Below are 15,770 nucleotides of genomic sequence, written 5' to 3'. Positions count from 1 at the left end.
CACAGTGAGGATTTAATCTAGATCAGGGACTCTTCATTATAACACAACTGACTGTCCAAGATGAAATGCTGAATCTTTGCTAATAATTCCCTTAATTCACTAACGGGTGTTCTGATCATAACATCCAATTCATTGCCTTGTTTTGCAAATTTAACAATCACAATTAAAGGTTAGGGAAGCAGATCCTGCAATAGTCTGAACTCCATTTATATTCTCAGTTGATAGACTAAATAACATCTTAGTCATGAAATTCAAGATTTTCTTTTTCCTCTGTTACCATAAAGACAAGTAAAATTGCAAAACAAAGTTAAGTGACCTGACTATAACCAAATTACATGTTTCTGGTATTCTGTGTATTCCCAAAGCACTGTTTTATTAAGGCATTCCTTTAGCTTGAAATACAATGTACTCAAGGTACCCCATTTGTCCTTAAGGCTATATGACTATGCCTTTGCTATAACCTACGCAACACTTTTCATCCACAGATCTCAAAGACATTTACAGAAATAGATATATATCACTGACAAGCATTTGTCTTACGTCCCATGATGTTGAAGTGACATGTATGGTCTTGTCTTTAAAAGTTTCAATGCTAAAAGAATTGTTATGTATCATACAATAAACACAGAAATACCGTGAATAATACTTTGAGTCTGCAGTGATTGTTTGTCTTATTTTCATCTTTGCAAGAGAATGTTTTTAGAAAGGAATCACATTCATCTGCCTAGGAATTCACACTAACAGTTTACACTAACAGAAAAATACATAATAAAAATAACTAAAGTAAAAAAAAAATCTTTCCATGTTTAATCTGTTAAACAATAGCAAAATTCTTACGAACTAGTGATACTGTCATTGAACTGGAGAGTGTTTTAGAACAAGCCTGCTCTGGCTTTTTCACCCTATGATTTGGAATCTGCTCACAGTACTGCCAGCTTAACCAAAAAGGATTAACTCTCATATCCAACTGAGAACACAGATAATTCTCAGTAATTGGTAAAAAATGAAGATGAATGGGGCTGAGAGATAAGGAGCAATTAGCTCATCAGCAGTTACAGCTGTGCACTCAATCCGGATCCATCTCTTGAGTCTCGGCCCCTTTTAAAGAACCCAAGCAGAATAAGCACAGGACAACCCCTCCCCAAAAAACTGCTGTACCTGCCCATCATTTCTCTCTCTTCCATTTTATTTCTTTGCTATACAAAGACACCTGTCATAGCATTCTATGTAAATTACTACCTCTCCCAGGACCTGTATCTACAGCCAATCTTCTTTTTACACTTAAAAAAAAAGAAAAAGAAAAACTCGGAAACCAAATGACTACTGTAGACACTCTTAAGTTCCCTGTCAATCGTTTCATTATAGCAGCATCATCTGTTTGAAAATATAAGCAATTCCCTCATCTAATTATAGGGAGGATTTGAGGTTCATTAACATTGCCAAGGCAGAGAATCAGATGTGCAACTGAAGAGCTGTGCTCAGTGGCCTGCATTTGCTGTTTCCTTTTATTTGCATTCTCAAGGTCTCCAAGACTTTTTCCTGAAACCATAAAAGTAATTCTTTCCTTCAAAATAGACATGTGTGTTTAGAAAAAGGAAATGACTGCATTTGGTACTGTTCTATTACTGGAGGAGGTCACCGGAGAAAAATAATTTCACCTAAATCTTTTTTATCTCTGATTCTGGATTAAAAAAAAAATAAAAGCAAGCAAGCAACCATTAGTTTTGGACAACAGATCACAGGATGCCTCACATTTGTCTCATAATTTTAAGTGTTTCAAGGTAATGTGGATGTATAGGAAACCTAACATGTCAAGAAAGCCTCTTAATTTTCAACACATTTTGTGGTTGTTTATAGATTAATGTGCTAACCAAGTGTAAAATGTTGCCTTGTATTTCCTAACCGTGTTTAGAAATCAAGAACACCAAAGTCCTTATGATTGCTTCACTTCCTTAAAGAAATAATAGCATTTTTTTTTTGTATGAATGTAGTTTAAACAATGACATTTTCTTGGGACATCTGTTTTGAGATCACATTTTGAATAGATATGAACTCATTTCCTACTAACAAGTAATTTACTATTGTTGATAGTTGTTTACAAGTTCTATGAGTCAGATTTTAGCAAGTGGCAAAGGTCTTTACAAAGCCTTTGAGTATTCCCTAGACTGTATCCATAGTGTTTTCATTATATAAAATCTTAGGGAAGCAAAAGTATAGAGACCGTTCTCTACTTCTTAGCAAGTTATAGATAGAACGGCCTAGCTCACAGAAATAATTTTAAACATATTTACTTTTAAAGGCTTCTTTCTTTTACTGCCTCAAGTTAATGAAGTATGATAGCAGGGCAGTAAGTACTTAAGCAGTAAGGAAATAATTGAGGTGCTCTACCTATCCATATCTTTGGAGTATCAGATGACAAATAAATGACTGATCCTAATATCATCATAAGATGTTAATATGACAAAGAGCAGAACCCCTCAATGAAACTTAAAGTTTGACCTTGTCACTCTCTTTCTTTTAATTCTCCAATTAAAAAAGAGAAAAAAAAGCATAATCTTCGAAACAAGATTGTATTTTGTTTGCTGCCATATGGAATCCATTTTTTAAATGAAAAAATAGTAATTTATCCATCCTGCATGTTGTGTGTAGAGTTGCCACTAAAAAGAACCCGGGACATTTTTCCTTCTTATCTGCAATGTAGCTCATATCAGCCAAGCTGTCACAAGACAGTACTTGATATAAACAAGAGATTGCAAAGACATCTCAGTAATCAATATTAGGATGGCTACAGTATGGAAGCCCCAACCACTGCATATCATTTGTCTCAGCATCTATTTCTATGACCAAATGAAGCATTAATTCAAATCATAAATCTATGGTGATTTAAATCTGGGAATGAGCACCTGCCTGCTTTAATGATTTATTTTGTACATTTCAGTAAGCAGGAGATTTGTCCATATGAACTGACAGGTCACCTTCAGATGCCAGTAGCAGACTGTTTATCACCATGCAGACTAGCATCTCATCTTAGCAAGTAAATATTAAACTAAAAGAATCCAATTGATTGTGGATGGGGGAGAAAGGCGTTGCAGCCATATATTTTACTCAGTGTGCTAATACCTCACTCTGATTCCTCTGTAATTTCTTTTTTTTTCCCCCTTCTAAAATGATAATTCTGGTGGGAGGATGCAAGCTCAAGGTTACCACGCAAAACTGAGGATATAAAATAATTACTTATTAGTATCATTGGCTTCCTTTAACTCCCTTCACTCACTAACCTTTTGGCCGTTGCTTCAAAGGACTAAGTTAATAAATTTGTGTAGTGCTCTGCATAATTATACAATGTTCATCTACAAAAATGACTTCTATGAGTCACATTAAGCATCTGATTAAAACCAAAAAGGCAAGAGAATTTGGAGGTAAAGCTGACGATTCAACTCAAGAACCCATACTTTATTTACACTCTTTGGCATAGGCATAGGAAAAGGCCAACAACAAGATATGATCATTCCATGTACAGTATTGTACCACAGTGCCTGTTACAAATGGGCCAAGATGTGTTGATTAAGCTTTTACCCAATATTTTCTTTTTTTTTTTCCTTGAGTTTGGTCAGGGACATAACATAATTTAAAATATAAACTAAGATCACATTATTTTATTTTGCTTTATTCCTTCCACCTGTCAGCATGCAATAAGGCAACATTTCAAATTCATGCTTGAAAACCCATAATTTAAATCATTAATGATATAGGGACTTGATAATATTTATTTGAAAAAAAATTTTTGAGTAAAATGCAACTAAAACTGCATACACACACGTACTGCAAAGCAACACATTTGAAATAAGGGTTTTTGCCACAATAATATAATATGCTGATTTTCAAAAATTCAAATATTAAGTAGAGACTAAACTCTTACTCAGTTGAAGAATATCCTGGCATTAATATTAGTAGTAATTACTTCTCTGATTCTGTAAGCATACACTACACTGGACACTAGGTGGGGACCACTATAAGAGAAAAGAATAAATGCAAACTGTTTTTTTAAGATAACCTCAATAGGAACAGTATAGTTGAATTTCATATGCACAAACATACTGCATTTCCAGAGACATTCTTGATGGAATGGAAGTAATTGTGCTACCGTTCATTATAATCAGAAAAATTCAATTTTTTTGAATGAAATGAACTCAATTCTTCATTCACTTAAATCAGGTACAAGCAGCTTTAGCTGTCTGAAAGGAAATTTTGACAATTACAATAAATAATCTTACTTCACAACTTTACACTACTAAAAAGTAACTTGAAGGACTTGAATATATTTTCTTAAGCAGACAAAACAGTAGATTAGCTATCTAAGTTATGTCTCAAGCAATGATTTTAAAATATATAGAGGGTTTTTCCTTTTTTATTCAAATGTTCAGATTTTTTATTCAAATTAAAATATTCCTCTCATCCACTGTCCTACAAACACCTCATTTGGTTTACATGTTGCTCATCTGTTAACATTGCCATAAATGAAGTGCCTCAAGACTGCCAAGAAGAATAACAGCTCCATAATTCAAGATCTGAACATTTTATTTCACATATGGATGCATCTAAGTCTTCAAATCTAAACTAGCTTCCAGTTCTATTAAAGTCTCTTTATCCTCATGGCTTGTATTTATACCCTTATTCTTTCTCATTACTTCACTTTTCTTTCAGTATGTTAGGGGCCACCTGGTCCTTCCAGTTCATTTGTACCCATCTCCTCCTCTCAAATATCAAAGACACCTGCTCCTTACCCACTCTTGTCTTCTTTCCAAGAGGACAGTTTTTCCACAAATATTCTAGGGACTGCATGTGTTGGTATCTGAGTACTACACTTTTTTTCTTTACTACTAGAGGAGCACCTTTTTTAACAGCTTTTTCTTTAAAAGCAAAACAAAAATCTGATCTTCACCTTATGCAGTAATGTATAAATATTGTTATTGTTTAAAATAGTATGTACCTAGGTGAAGCGATCTTAGAACTGCAATCCACATTATTTCTATATAACAGACTAGCAATACCTACCGAACTATACAAAAACACTGTTCACAGACTCGTATCTATTTATGCTAAGGACTATGCGTAATTATTGATCTTCAAGACTAATTTCAAATCCATTTAGGAGATGAAAAATTAACAAGTAAACAAATAAAAAAAGAAAAATTTTTAAAAATCTTAAGTCATTTTATTCCTACATACACCAATCTTGACTTCAGACTTCTGAACATACCTCTTTGTCATTGAATTTCTGTTGCTGAGTTAATACTGTCTCAACATGATAAAAGGAGCCAATACAATGAAATGGCATAACAAAACATTTTACAGCAGACACACACAGATGATTAAAGATTTAATCAACAACAACAAAAAGTTACTCTAGCTTTGAAGTATGCTTTAGCAAAACAAATTGGCCTAACAAATGAATAAAGTATACTGAAACAATTCTTTTTGAGAAAGAACATGAGTTGCTGATGGCTGCTTAAGAAATGGAAAAACCTGTTAACTACATTTTAAGAATGTGTTTATTAAAATAAAATATGATAGGAACTGCAGAGCATGGCAATAATTTATTGTGTATGTATGTTTTCCTTTTGTCACAGGGCACATGAAAGTATGAAATATTTTGCTTTCAAGCTTGTGTTCTGAATTACCTAAAGTCGATACCCAGCACACTGAGCAGGAGACATTGTTAAATTTCACTTTGACACCATCATCTGTCACCCCACCTGTACTTTGAAAAATGAACTCTAAGCAATCAAACCACTTTCTTTCATGGAAAATATTAACTGGTGCCTGCAGAAGTAACCTGCAAAGGAAAGAATGTTTTTGTAATAGTAACAACAACGCCGAATGCTGTTGTAAAGGTCAGCTACAAAATAAACCTAAAAACAGTAAGAAAAGGAAAACAAATATGCAATATTTTACACGAAATCAAAGACTTAAGAAAAAACTCCAGAAGGATCACTATTTCAATAAAATACCATAGCATTACTGACATGTCAAAATACTGTGACTGAGACTTACCAACGCTTGAATTCAGATCTCCATTTTCAGAGTCTGCTCCATGCTGGTTATTATTTGCATGATAGTTGGACATAGCTTCCAATTTAATTTTTTTCACTTTCATTGCTTCTGCTATGGCGGCATTGGTGGCAGCTGCTGCTGCTGCAGCTGCTGCTGTCAGGCCTACAAAGAAGTATGAACAAAATTTAACATACATTATTCTATGACTCTCCATTGTTGTAGGGCATATGGCTGTTACTCTTCCTTCATTCTTTACTACATAATTAAAAGGGAACGTTACAGAATAGTATTCCTCTTCTTTGATTTGGAGACTATCAACTTTTTTAAGTTTTTACTTCACAAGCTTCATCTCTTATTTAGCTAATTACTACTATATATTCACGTAAATCTTTCCTTCGTATCCACTCACTACAGACATAATACAATCGCACCTAACTAGCTACAAATACATGTATTCAGAAATCCAACTTAACTTGTAAATCATGTCTTGAAGCATCTGACTATGAAAAGGTGAAAATGTAGATAAATGTACTCAGAAAAAGAAAACCTTTGGATGTAGAATGTGTTTGCCATGTTAAAGACCATTCTATTTATGAACAACAAGTGGGAGAATGCAGCCATTTCTTTCTGATTTTACACATAACATCAAGGTAATGTGGGCATTCTAACAAGCTTTGTTTGAGGAAGGGTTTGTTAATGCAGAACATAGGTAAAATATTTGCTTTACTTTCCCAAGACTTGAAAGAAGTAAAGTCTAAGAGAAAGAGTGCAACTCATTTAACCCCAAAGCCACTTTCAGGAAGTCCAAATGCTATTCCTACTAAACAACATTTCTGCCATCCAGCCACTTACAGGAATGTTTTACAAAAATGGGGAAGGTTCTCCTTTTCAAAAGCAGTTAGAGAAATTGCCCAGTAATGCCTTCAACGCTCAAAATTCAATAGTCTTTATTCAATTCAGTCTGCAGTCCCTAGATGGTGCAGGTATCCCATCAGATACCTTCGCACCAACCTAGGTGTTAACAGAGAGAAGTCAGGGCCAAAACTTCACAAGAGCTGCCTAGGAAAAGACAGTCACTACTTTCTGCTTACCCCACACTGTTGACCCAGTGTGCAGAGATGGAAATGAAGGCACTAAATCAGGTAAGTTATATGCCATACCATTACCAATCCCTCCCCCTTGGATGCCACAGGACGAGAGCAGAATCTCAGGTTCCATCATTTACAATCAAGATTCTTGACCTGACAGTGGAGATGGCTTGAAAAAACTCAGTGTAATTAGTTTAAAGGTGTCTGCTTGTCTGATTTTCAGATACTCGTTCTCTGAGAGGTGTGAAGTGTCTTAAACATCTCAGGAGGAATTAACTCCACAACTTACTACTCGAATGGGCCCAGGCTGCTGCCCAGCACAGGGAAACAAGAGTGCGGTTTAGCAGGAAAGACTGAATAAGCAAACAATCCCAGGCTGCTGAGGTAAATAATGCTGACACCACTGTTTTTGAGGCCCTCTTGTCCCTTTTGACTCCTTAAATGGAAGATAAGTTGACTACTGCCACGTTTTGTGCTCGCATGAGGAAGAGGCAGAAGACCGTCCATGGGGGAGAATGCAGATGGCCGGGCATCAGGCAGCTCTGCCATCCCGGGGGGCAAGGAGGTGGCAAAAGAGGTGTCTTTTAATATCTTACGTCTTGACCCAGGCTTGCCCTCTCTTGTTTCTTTGCATGACCGCATAGAGACTAGCAAACAACTGCAGCCTGTCTAGTGTCCTCATGAACAGGCTTCTAACACCTCTGAGTGTCGCAGGAATTACTAAGTAAGTGATAATTACATTCTGCGTTGTCAGATCAATATTACTTACAAAACTGCTGTTTCAGGTAGAAGAAGATATGCCAAAAGTCAGGAATCAATTCAGAAAGTGGATCAACATGAAGGTTTCATTTTACTTTAGCTTTTGCTACTATTACAAAATGTGCACATCCTGATCATAGAAAGGTATTGACAACAACATGGATGGCTTCTAGTGATATTTTTATCTTAGAGGAAGGATATGAAGTTATACATTATACAAATTTGGTAGCAGTTCTTAAATTAGGCCACAGAAAAAGGGATGGTGCACCTCTGAACTTTGGTTTGCATCCTGTGTTCATTAAACAATGCAATATCCTATACTTCCTTTTTTTTATATGCATCGCTGACAAGCTGAAACTATTATCTTTAAAGAGCAATCCTTCACAGCAATGTTCAAATACAATACAACCAATAAATGCAACAGCAGGCCTCAAACTTCTGATCATGACAGCACTTGTAGACCAGCAGTTTTTAAGCACTTCCAAGTATTAGAATAAACACCATGTTAAATAGATATTCTATTGGACTTGTGAGCACCCTCATAAATGTTATGTCTCACTGGAGTAATGACCTGGTTGCAGAACTGCTAGAATACAAACCCCATTTTGCAACAAAATATATAAAAATATATACTGCAGTGCTTCTCCCTGAAGTAGCCCATAATGCTGCTCTTCAGAGGAGGCCATAACCTTTGCATAGGGACTAAGAAAATAAATTACAGACTGCTTAGCTCTTGAATAATGCTGGTGATCATAAATGATAATTATAAAAAAAAGCAGAAATTGAACTTCTGACTTTGTTCCTTCTCCCGTACAACTGCATAAGTGATTGAAATGATTACTTTGCTACTACACAGCAATTAATTTGAACTGTATGAATCTGAAATATATGTCTCATACATGAAAGCACGGGTATACGTGGGGGAAAAATCTGAGCAAGGAATAATCCTCAGCACTGTAGCTTAACCCACCTCCTCACAGCAATTCCAATCTAGCAGTTTTTTCTTTACCGTTACTTCTTTTGTAACTGCTTGATTGTAATGACAGAGCAATGCAAAACCCCATGCATTAGGATCACGCATGGTGCTATACTGCGGTATGATACAAGTCAAAACTTTCTGTCTCGCAAAAGGCCTTACTTCACTAAAGATTTTACCAGCAAAGGTTGCCAAATATAAACAGAAGAGATTAATAAACCGCTAAATAACATTTACCTGTATATTTTTAAATTCTAAACTTTAGAGTTCAAATTGACTTGAATGTTTTTTAAACTGCTCAAACTTGCTCAAAAGAGCCTTTTGAACTAAACATTATTTAATAACACTTGACTCTTATACTAATTTCCAAGTTGTACGCTTTTCGTTACAGACTCTCTACCTTGAAATACGAGAGGACCAAAAGTCACCTATAAAGGCAACTGAAATGGAACAAATAATAAGAATCACACTAAGGAGCCACTAAGACAGTTTTTATTCTTTACAAATATGTATTTGAGAAGTTAAAAAAATTTCCAAGCCAAAATATTCAATGGCTTAGAGTCAATGATAGTTATCATTAATATTCTGAAATTGATAAGCTGTTTATGTCTGGCATTCTTCCTGCTCATTATGCAGTGAGACAAGCAGCTTTATAAATATCTCATCACTCCATCGTCACACAAATTTCATCGACAGTGCTCATGCACAGCTATTAGCAATATGAATCTAACCATTACAAGAGGAAAGAAAATCGAACATGTGGCATTAATACGCAGTCCTGGTTCCTAACCATCTGATAGGCAGATGGCGTAAAGCGGATTCTCCAGCTGAAATGAAGGGGCACATCATTTAAAACCTTGTTTGCATTCTAACTGATATCAGTGCCATATTGATATACATGATACATCATGGCAGTATTTGAACAATCTAGTTTGTTTCAGTCATAAATGTTTACAGCCTTGTTTTTTATCTTTAGAAGCATGTTCTGAAGAGCACATTTTAAATTTATGAAACCTATTGTTTACTTCTGTTGAACCAGAAGATTAGCGAAGAGCAGGAATATTAAATTACCACAACCACAGCAGTATAACTAAGATGGATGAATAAAGTATGTTTTTTCAATAAAAGATGTTAGTAAAGGAATTAAAAAATTAGCCTAGACATTTTATGCATTAAATACATTTATTCATTTAAACCTTACAGCTTTTTTCCCATGTGACATACTTAGAACTTTAATGCTTTATAAAGCTATTCATTTAAGTCTCTTACTGTGTGCAATTAATCTTGTCCAACAATTTAATTCAAAAAGCAAAACATCAGAAAGTAAAGTTCAATTCAACAGTCATGGCTCTGAAGTAATCTCAGTATTTCTGACAGTTCCTATAGACTCCTCAGCAAAAGTCTGTTCAAGGTGTCTTGTCGGAGCCATATGCATTTGAATTATAACTCAATTGAAAGCTCTCCAAGCCTTAGTAGGGACTCAGGAACAAGAAGCAGAACACCAAAAGAAAGCGTGAATGGTCCCTTTCTACAAAGACCTTCTCTCTTCTGTCACTAGATTACTTTGGCCTGTTGGGTGTGTTTGTAGCTGTTAATTATGTTAATAAAGTTGCAGCCTGCTGCCTCTGCCAAATATAATCACAAGCTTTCTCCTGCCAAATTCTCGTCTAATTTACACCCATATAACTCTACTGAAGTCAGAATTTCGTGGGTGAGAATGAGACCAGAAGCTAGCCCAGTATGTGTGGTCTCCAGTGCTGAAAATGAATGAATGAAATCGAAAACACTGACAAAAAACATAGCACCTTCAGAAAACAATTCTGTTTTTTGAGCAAAATGCTTAAGAGAACTGCCATATATAATGACAGATTTTTCCAAAAGTGTATGAATTACTGGTAGGGATTATGTCACACACAGGGCTACTGCCATCCAACAAACACTGTTCCCTGACTTAAGAGACATCTCTCAAAACATTCAGTTTTGATGGCATGATCAGCTTATAACACATCCAACTGGGGGTGGGAGGGGTGGGGGAACAAAGGCAGTGTAAGTGTAACTTTTTCAGGAGCAAATATGTCTGAAAATAAACATTTTGCATTGTATGTCCAAACATGGTCCAGGGACAGATTATAAAATTATTTAAGTAGCTGACCTTAGTTCACTATTAACTTCCGTCATATAACTATTCCTAATAATAACTTATTATTCCTAATTATTACTCCTAATAATATTATTTCTAATAACTATTAACTTCCTTAATATAACTATTACCTTCCTTTATATACCTATATATAATATATACACATATATGAGGATATAAAAAGCCAAATTTTATATATATATATATTTTTTTTTCCCCACAACCTTTATCTGTAGGACTTTGATAATATCTTTTGATAACATATCTTTGATAACAAAGATACCATATCTTTGCCATCACAGATCAGGTGCAAAGCTAAAACAAATGATTGTCAACAGTGTGTTACACTTCATTTCACTAATTTGCTGGAAAGCTCACTCTTCAGGAACATTTTATTCCCCATGTGGGAGGAGGTCCAAATCTCATCTAAATTCTGAAATAACACCTTTCATTATTTCAAATTAATGCTTAATCCCTTTTCTTTTAGTTTATTTCAGTGGCACTGACTTGAAAATAATTCATGTCTTTTCTTCATTTAATTCCAGATTTCACACTGAAGTCCTTACGTGGACAAAATTCTTACTAAAATCTGAGAAACTTTGCCGGAGCAAGAAATGCAGGGTTACCTCTTAGGACTTGCCCCTGGCCACTGCAGATCACTGCACAGCTTCCAGGGGCTTCAGCAGTTCAGGTACAAGTTTTTGGTAGCTTACTACACTGCTGCCCAGTTATTTCAAATGAAATAGGATCCTAACCTCAGTCTCTGATCTAATGGGTGTTTTATATAGTGCAATACATAAAACAAGAAGGGGAAAGCAATCTGCAGGAGGACAGAGGTCTGATTACATAGGCTGGATTTCAGAAAGGGGGACTTCAGACTACACCACAGTGTTCTGTTAAAGTATACCATGTTTCATTAGAAGAGTTCTTTATGTATAATGTAGGCAAGTGCCTGGAATTTGATTCATTCAAATCTTCTGATTTCAAATAGATCTGATTCAAAATCTTATTTTCATAAGCTTCCTGGATTGATCCAACACAACAGTATTGTTATACCCCCAAAATTCCATTACCTGATATTTTGGGATAAACAAGAAATCCTAGCCTGGACCATCTAACTATATTTTCCTGCTCATCTTGCTTGGTTCAGTGCAAATTGCTCATCCAGTCTATTTTCAAACAGCTTAAACAAGGTGATATTATTAAAAGAGTTATGTGAATAAAAGTGAAATAACCAGCTTCACTCTAAATATCCTTAAAGAAAGAATACTTAGAGAACTTCAGACGTATGAATTCAGACCGATGCAACTGAATGAAATCGCCAGTGTTACACTGGGACAAAACCAGTGTATGTGAGGCTCAAACCATCTGTTGTTCATCAAAACTAATCAGACCTTTTTCCTGTAACTACTCTTAAATTGCAATATGAATTTTGAGGTAGGGGTATTGCATTTAAAATAAACAAGGAAAAAAATTAAATTTCCACAGCATACCTTCAAATCTAAAAATCTTTTTACCTATAATGTGTCCCTGCAATTCATAAAATTGTTACAGAAATAAAACACTGACCTAGAAAGAAAGTGTCCTCTTGATTCATTTTGTTAAAAGTAGATAAAAATTAATATTAAGATTTCATGTGTTCAAAGATAACTTCTGGCAGGTTAAATGATGCTGCAAAAAATATGTAAATGTAATTATTTTATCACTAATATATGCCATTTATAAAACAGATGGACATATATTTCCTGAAGTTGCTCTGTATGGTGGATTTCCTCCTTTGTACTCAAGAGTAAAAAGTGAAATCACAAAGTGTATTTCAAATACCACAATAAATTACGAACTATTATAGCTTAACATGCTTTTGTAATTTGTGAATTTATTATTTGTTTGATGGAACTGTGACAGAATTAAACAATGTGTATTGCATAAATGCCTCCTTATATTGTACTTTGAAACAATGGTTTAAAATCCCACTGAAATGCATACAGCATCACAACAATACAATTAAGAGAGAACATTCTTTCTTAAACAACAGTCATCTTTTCAAAAGCAATAGATTCTCAGTTCTCTTTCAGTCTCTTGCATTATTCATTTCATGTGCAACCTCATGCTGGACCATAAATTGTTACTTTATCTAATCAAAGGCGACTTAACTCCACAGAAGGTCAAAGGTTTAATTTCGTGAAGTATTATCTTACACTATGAGTTTAACCAAAAAATAGAAGAAGAAAAACAGCCAAGAAACTGGTAATAAATGAACCTTTATTGCCTCAGGCACTGGCCTAGTTAATAAACTTTCATTGAAGGTTTCTTTCAACTCTTATGGACAATGAGGTAAAAAAAAATCTTAAATTACAGCCATGTGTGACTTTTAAAGCAGGCATTCTTTTTTATCTCAACCTCCCTAGCTTAGGAAAAAGACAAAGAGATTGTCTTCAATTTCTTAACCAAAAATGTATGCTTCTAAACAGATGAAAAAGTGCAGATCAAGCTTTTGTAAAAGCAGAGGTCAGCTTTGAACAATATAAAAGAAATACTTTTACTTAAGTGTCAAATCCTGAGCCGCAATCTCTTTAGCTAAACACTATATAATGTAAAAAAACAGTATGTGGGAAGGGAAAATCCATATACTAACAATATATTGCACTAACAATGATGCTTGGTTCCTAATAGACTTTCTGCTTTACATTTGCATTGCTAGAGTGCAATAATGGCTCTTGTTTAATAGAATGACTTATTATGGGAACAACTTCCCTGCACTTTCTGCAAACAGAAGTTCCTTTCTTCTTTTTGTGTGTATTATCTCATGTTCTCACAACACTATTCTCTCTGTTACAAGAAATTAAAAGCTTTAACATAATGACAGTCACTGATAGTTATTGGTGTTCCATGAATTTTCTTGATTAACAAACATTCCTGGATTTGACTAACTACAATGTCTTTTATTGACATATTCTTTGAGTCTAGTTTAGAAAAACATAATTCAGCTTAAGTTCACTCAAATACAGAATAAGAAAACGAAGTAGAAATACAAATAAGAAAATCAGCAGTGCTTAATAAAACCTTAGTCTCTAACTTTAGTCCAATTTATAACTGGATGGACACAATTAATTAATTGTAACACTGCTACGATTCAAAAATACTGAAAGGACGTGTTCATGCCTGTAATAGCAGTAATGTAGCTAAATACTCATAATCTTTCAACCAGCAGGAGCTTTCGTAGGTTTTTTTATAAACCTAATCCACAGCTTGACACAGATCCTGGGGTAATGGCACACAGTTCTTTGATTAAACTAATATCTAAGCACTGCCGAGGCAGCCTGATGGCCCCGTGGAAGTACATCGCCCTACAACTTACGAGCTCAGCCTTGCACACAGAATTACCAGATTCATTCAGCCAGACCCACTGCAGCCCAGACGCCTACTCATGTGTGTGAAATTTAAGTTTTTCGTGCGTAAAAGTGTTTGTGGGACCGAAACAGGTTTGGAATCAAATGAGATCATAGCTGTGGGCCACAGTTCAGCTTTCATAGCCCTCTTGGTGGGACTGACTGAGAGACCTGTCATCAGCATGGGGCTCTAAACTGAAGTAACAGTCCACAAATATTGACTCCACGTGAGATTAAGGCCAAAGCAACATTTCAGCCCAAAGAAAGCAAGATTAGATTCACACATTTGGTGGTTAAATTGTGCACAGGGACAGTCAGCTAGAAATTTATTTCAGGTTCTTTGCTTTCTCCAAAAAAAGAAAGCAGCATTATCCCTTTCAGGAAAACAGAAGGAAACGAATGGAGGACTTCAGTTGCAAACAATTACTTTTCCTAACTAAGACGAAATATTGTCATAGTTGCTTAGAAGTGTATCTTCAGTAGACATTTAAAATGTACACTATTTCAAGTTATTTCAAAGAAAGATTTCATAGGATTATTCAGAAACAGCATAAGAATATGCCACATGAATAAATATCCAAAATTTAAAAATATCTTTAAAGAACAATTCTAATTCTGTTTTGTCACGTTTAGTCTTAAAGTGGTTGTTGCTTCCCAGAAAAGAAGAAAAAAAATATATTGCAGTGTATATTGACAAATTCAGCAATATCTCACTGTTTGCATCTCTGTATTTGCGGTATGAAAAGCAGGATGCACCAAGCATTATAATGACAGAAGACAATTTCATACTGGAAAAAAATCCCACCAGCCCACTGGCTCTTTCAAGGCTGATCATTTCAATGCTGTTGTTTTAACACATAAAGTTGGGTAAGAGAATTTTCATGTTTCCGAATGTAGAGAATTCACCTGTAAGGGTCAGCAGAGCCCTGTCTCCTCCTCCACCCCTCTGCTCACTTGTAGTGCCACAACTTCAAGAGCCACACTCTATGGCTTTGGGGCTCTTTTTTTTTTTTTTTTTTTTTTAAAGTTTCGTCAGATCCATTATGCATTATGCTGTGCCAGAGGCAAGGCATGGGGCTAAATGTACTATTACAGAACAGTGATAGCAGGGTATTGTACTGTGATGCAGAACTGTGATACCGTACAAAGTAGCTGTGATAATGACTTCCAGGGAACACTCTGTAGTCCTGCGTTGAGATTAAAAGCCAGTGAATTCTTGCAGGCAGCCCTTTCTCCCCTATATGCTCTACTTGTTGCGCAGTGTAACAGAACACCAAATTCCCAGGGCTGCACCTACCCTCCTGGGTGCGTATGCTTCATTTTATACCCTGAGCGCAGAGCATTCAGACCAAGGGACTAGATAA

At 35.4% G+C, this 15,770-nt stretch overlaps 1 protein-coding gene across 6 annotated transcripts in view; it reads right to left on the bottom strand.

The window, feature by feature from the left end:
- The window catches only part of DACH1 (dachshund family transcription factor 1), a 363,776-nt gene that overhangs the window by 163,675 nt on the left and 184,331 nt on the right, over positions 1-15,770 (bottom strand). For all 6 annotated transcript variants that reach the window (XM_064504770.1, XM_064504768.1, XM_064504769.1 and 3 more), the window contains exon 3: positions 6,055-6,216. In XM_064504770.1, coding sequence (XP_064360840.1) covers positions 6,055-6,216 — 162 coding nt within the window. The remainder of the gene's footprint in view (positions 1-6,054; positions 6,217-15,770) is intronic.

Source organism: Dromaius novaehollandiae, chromosome 1 (assembly GCF_036370855.1).
Source record: "Dromaius novaehollandiae isolate bDroNov1 chromosome 1, bDroNov1.hap1, whole genome shotgun sequence".
Lineage (NCBI taxonomy): Eukaryota > Metazoa > Chordata > Aves > Casuariiformes > Dromaiidae > Dromaius > Dromaius novaehollandiae.
This window is presented reverse-complemented; position numbering and strand designations above follow the sequence as displayed.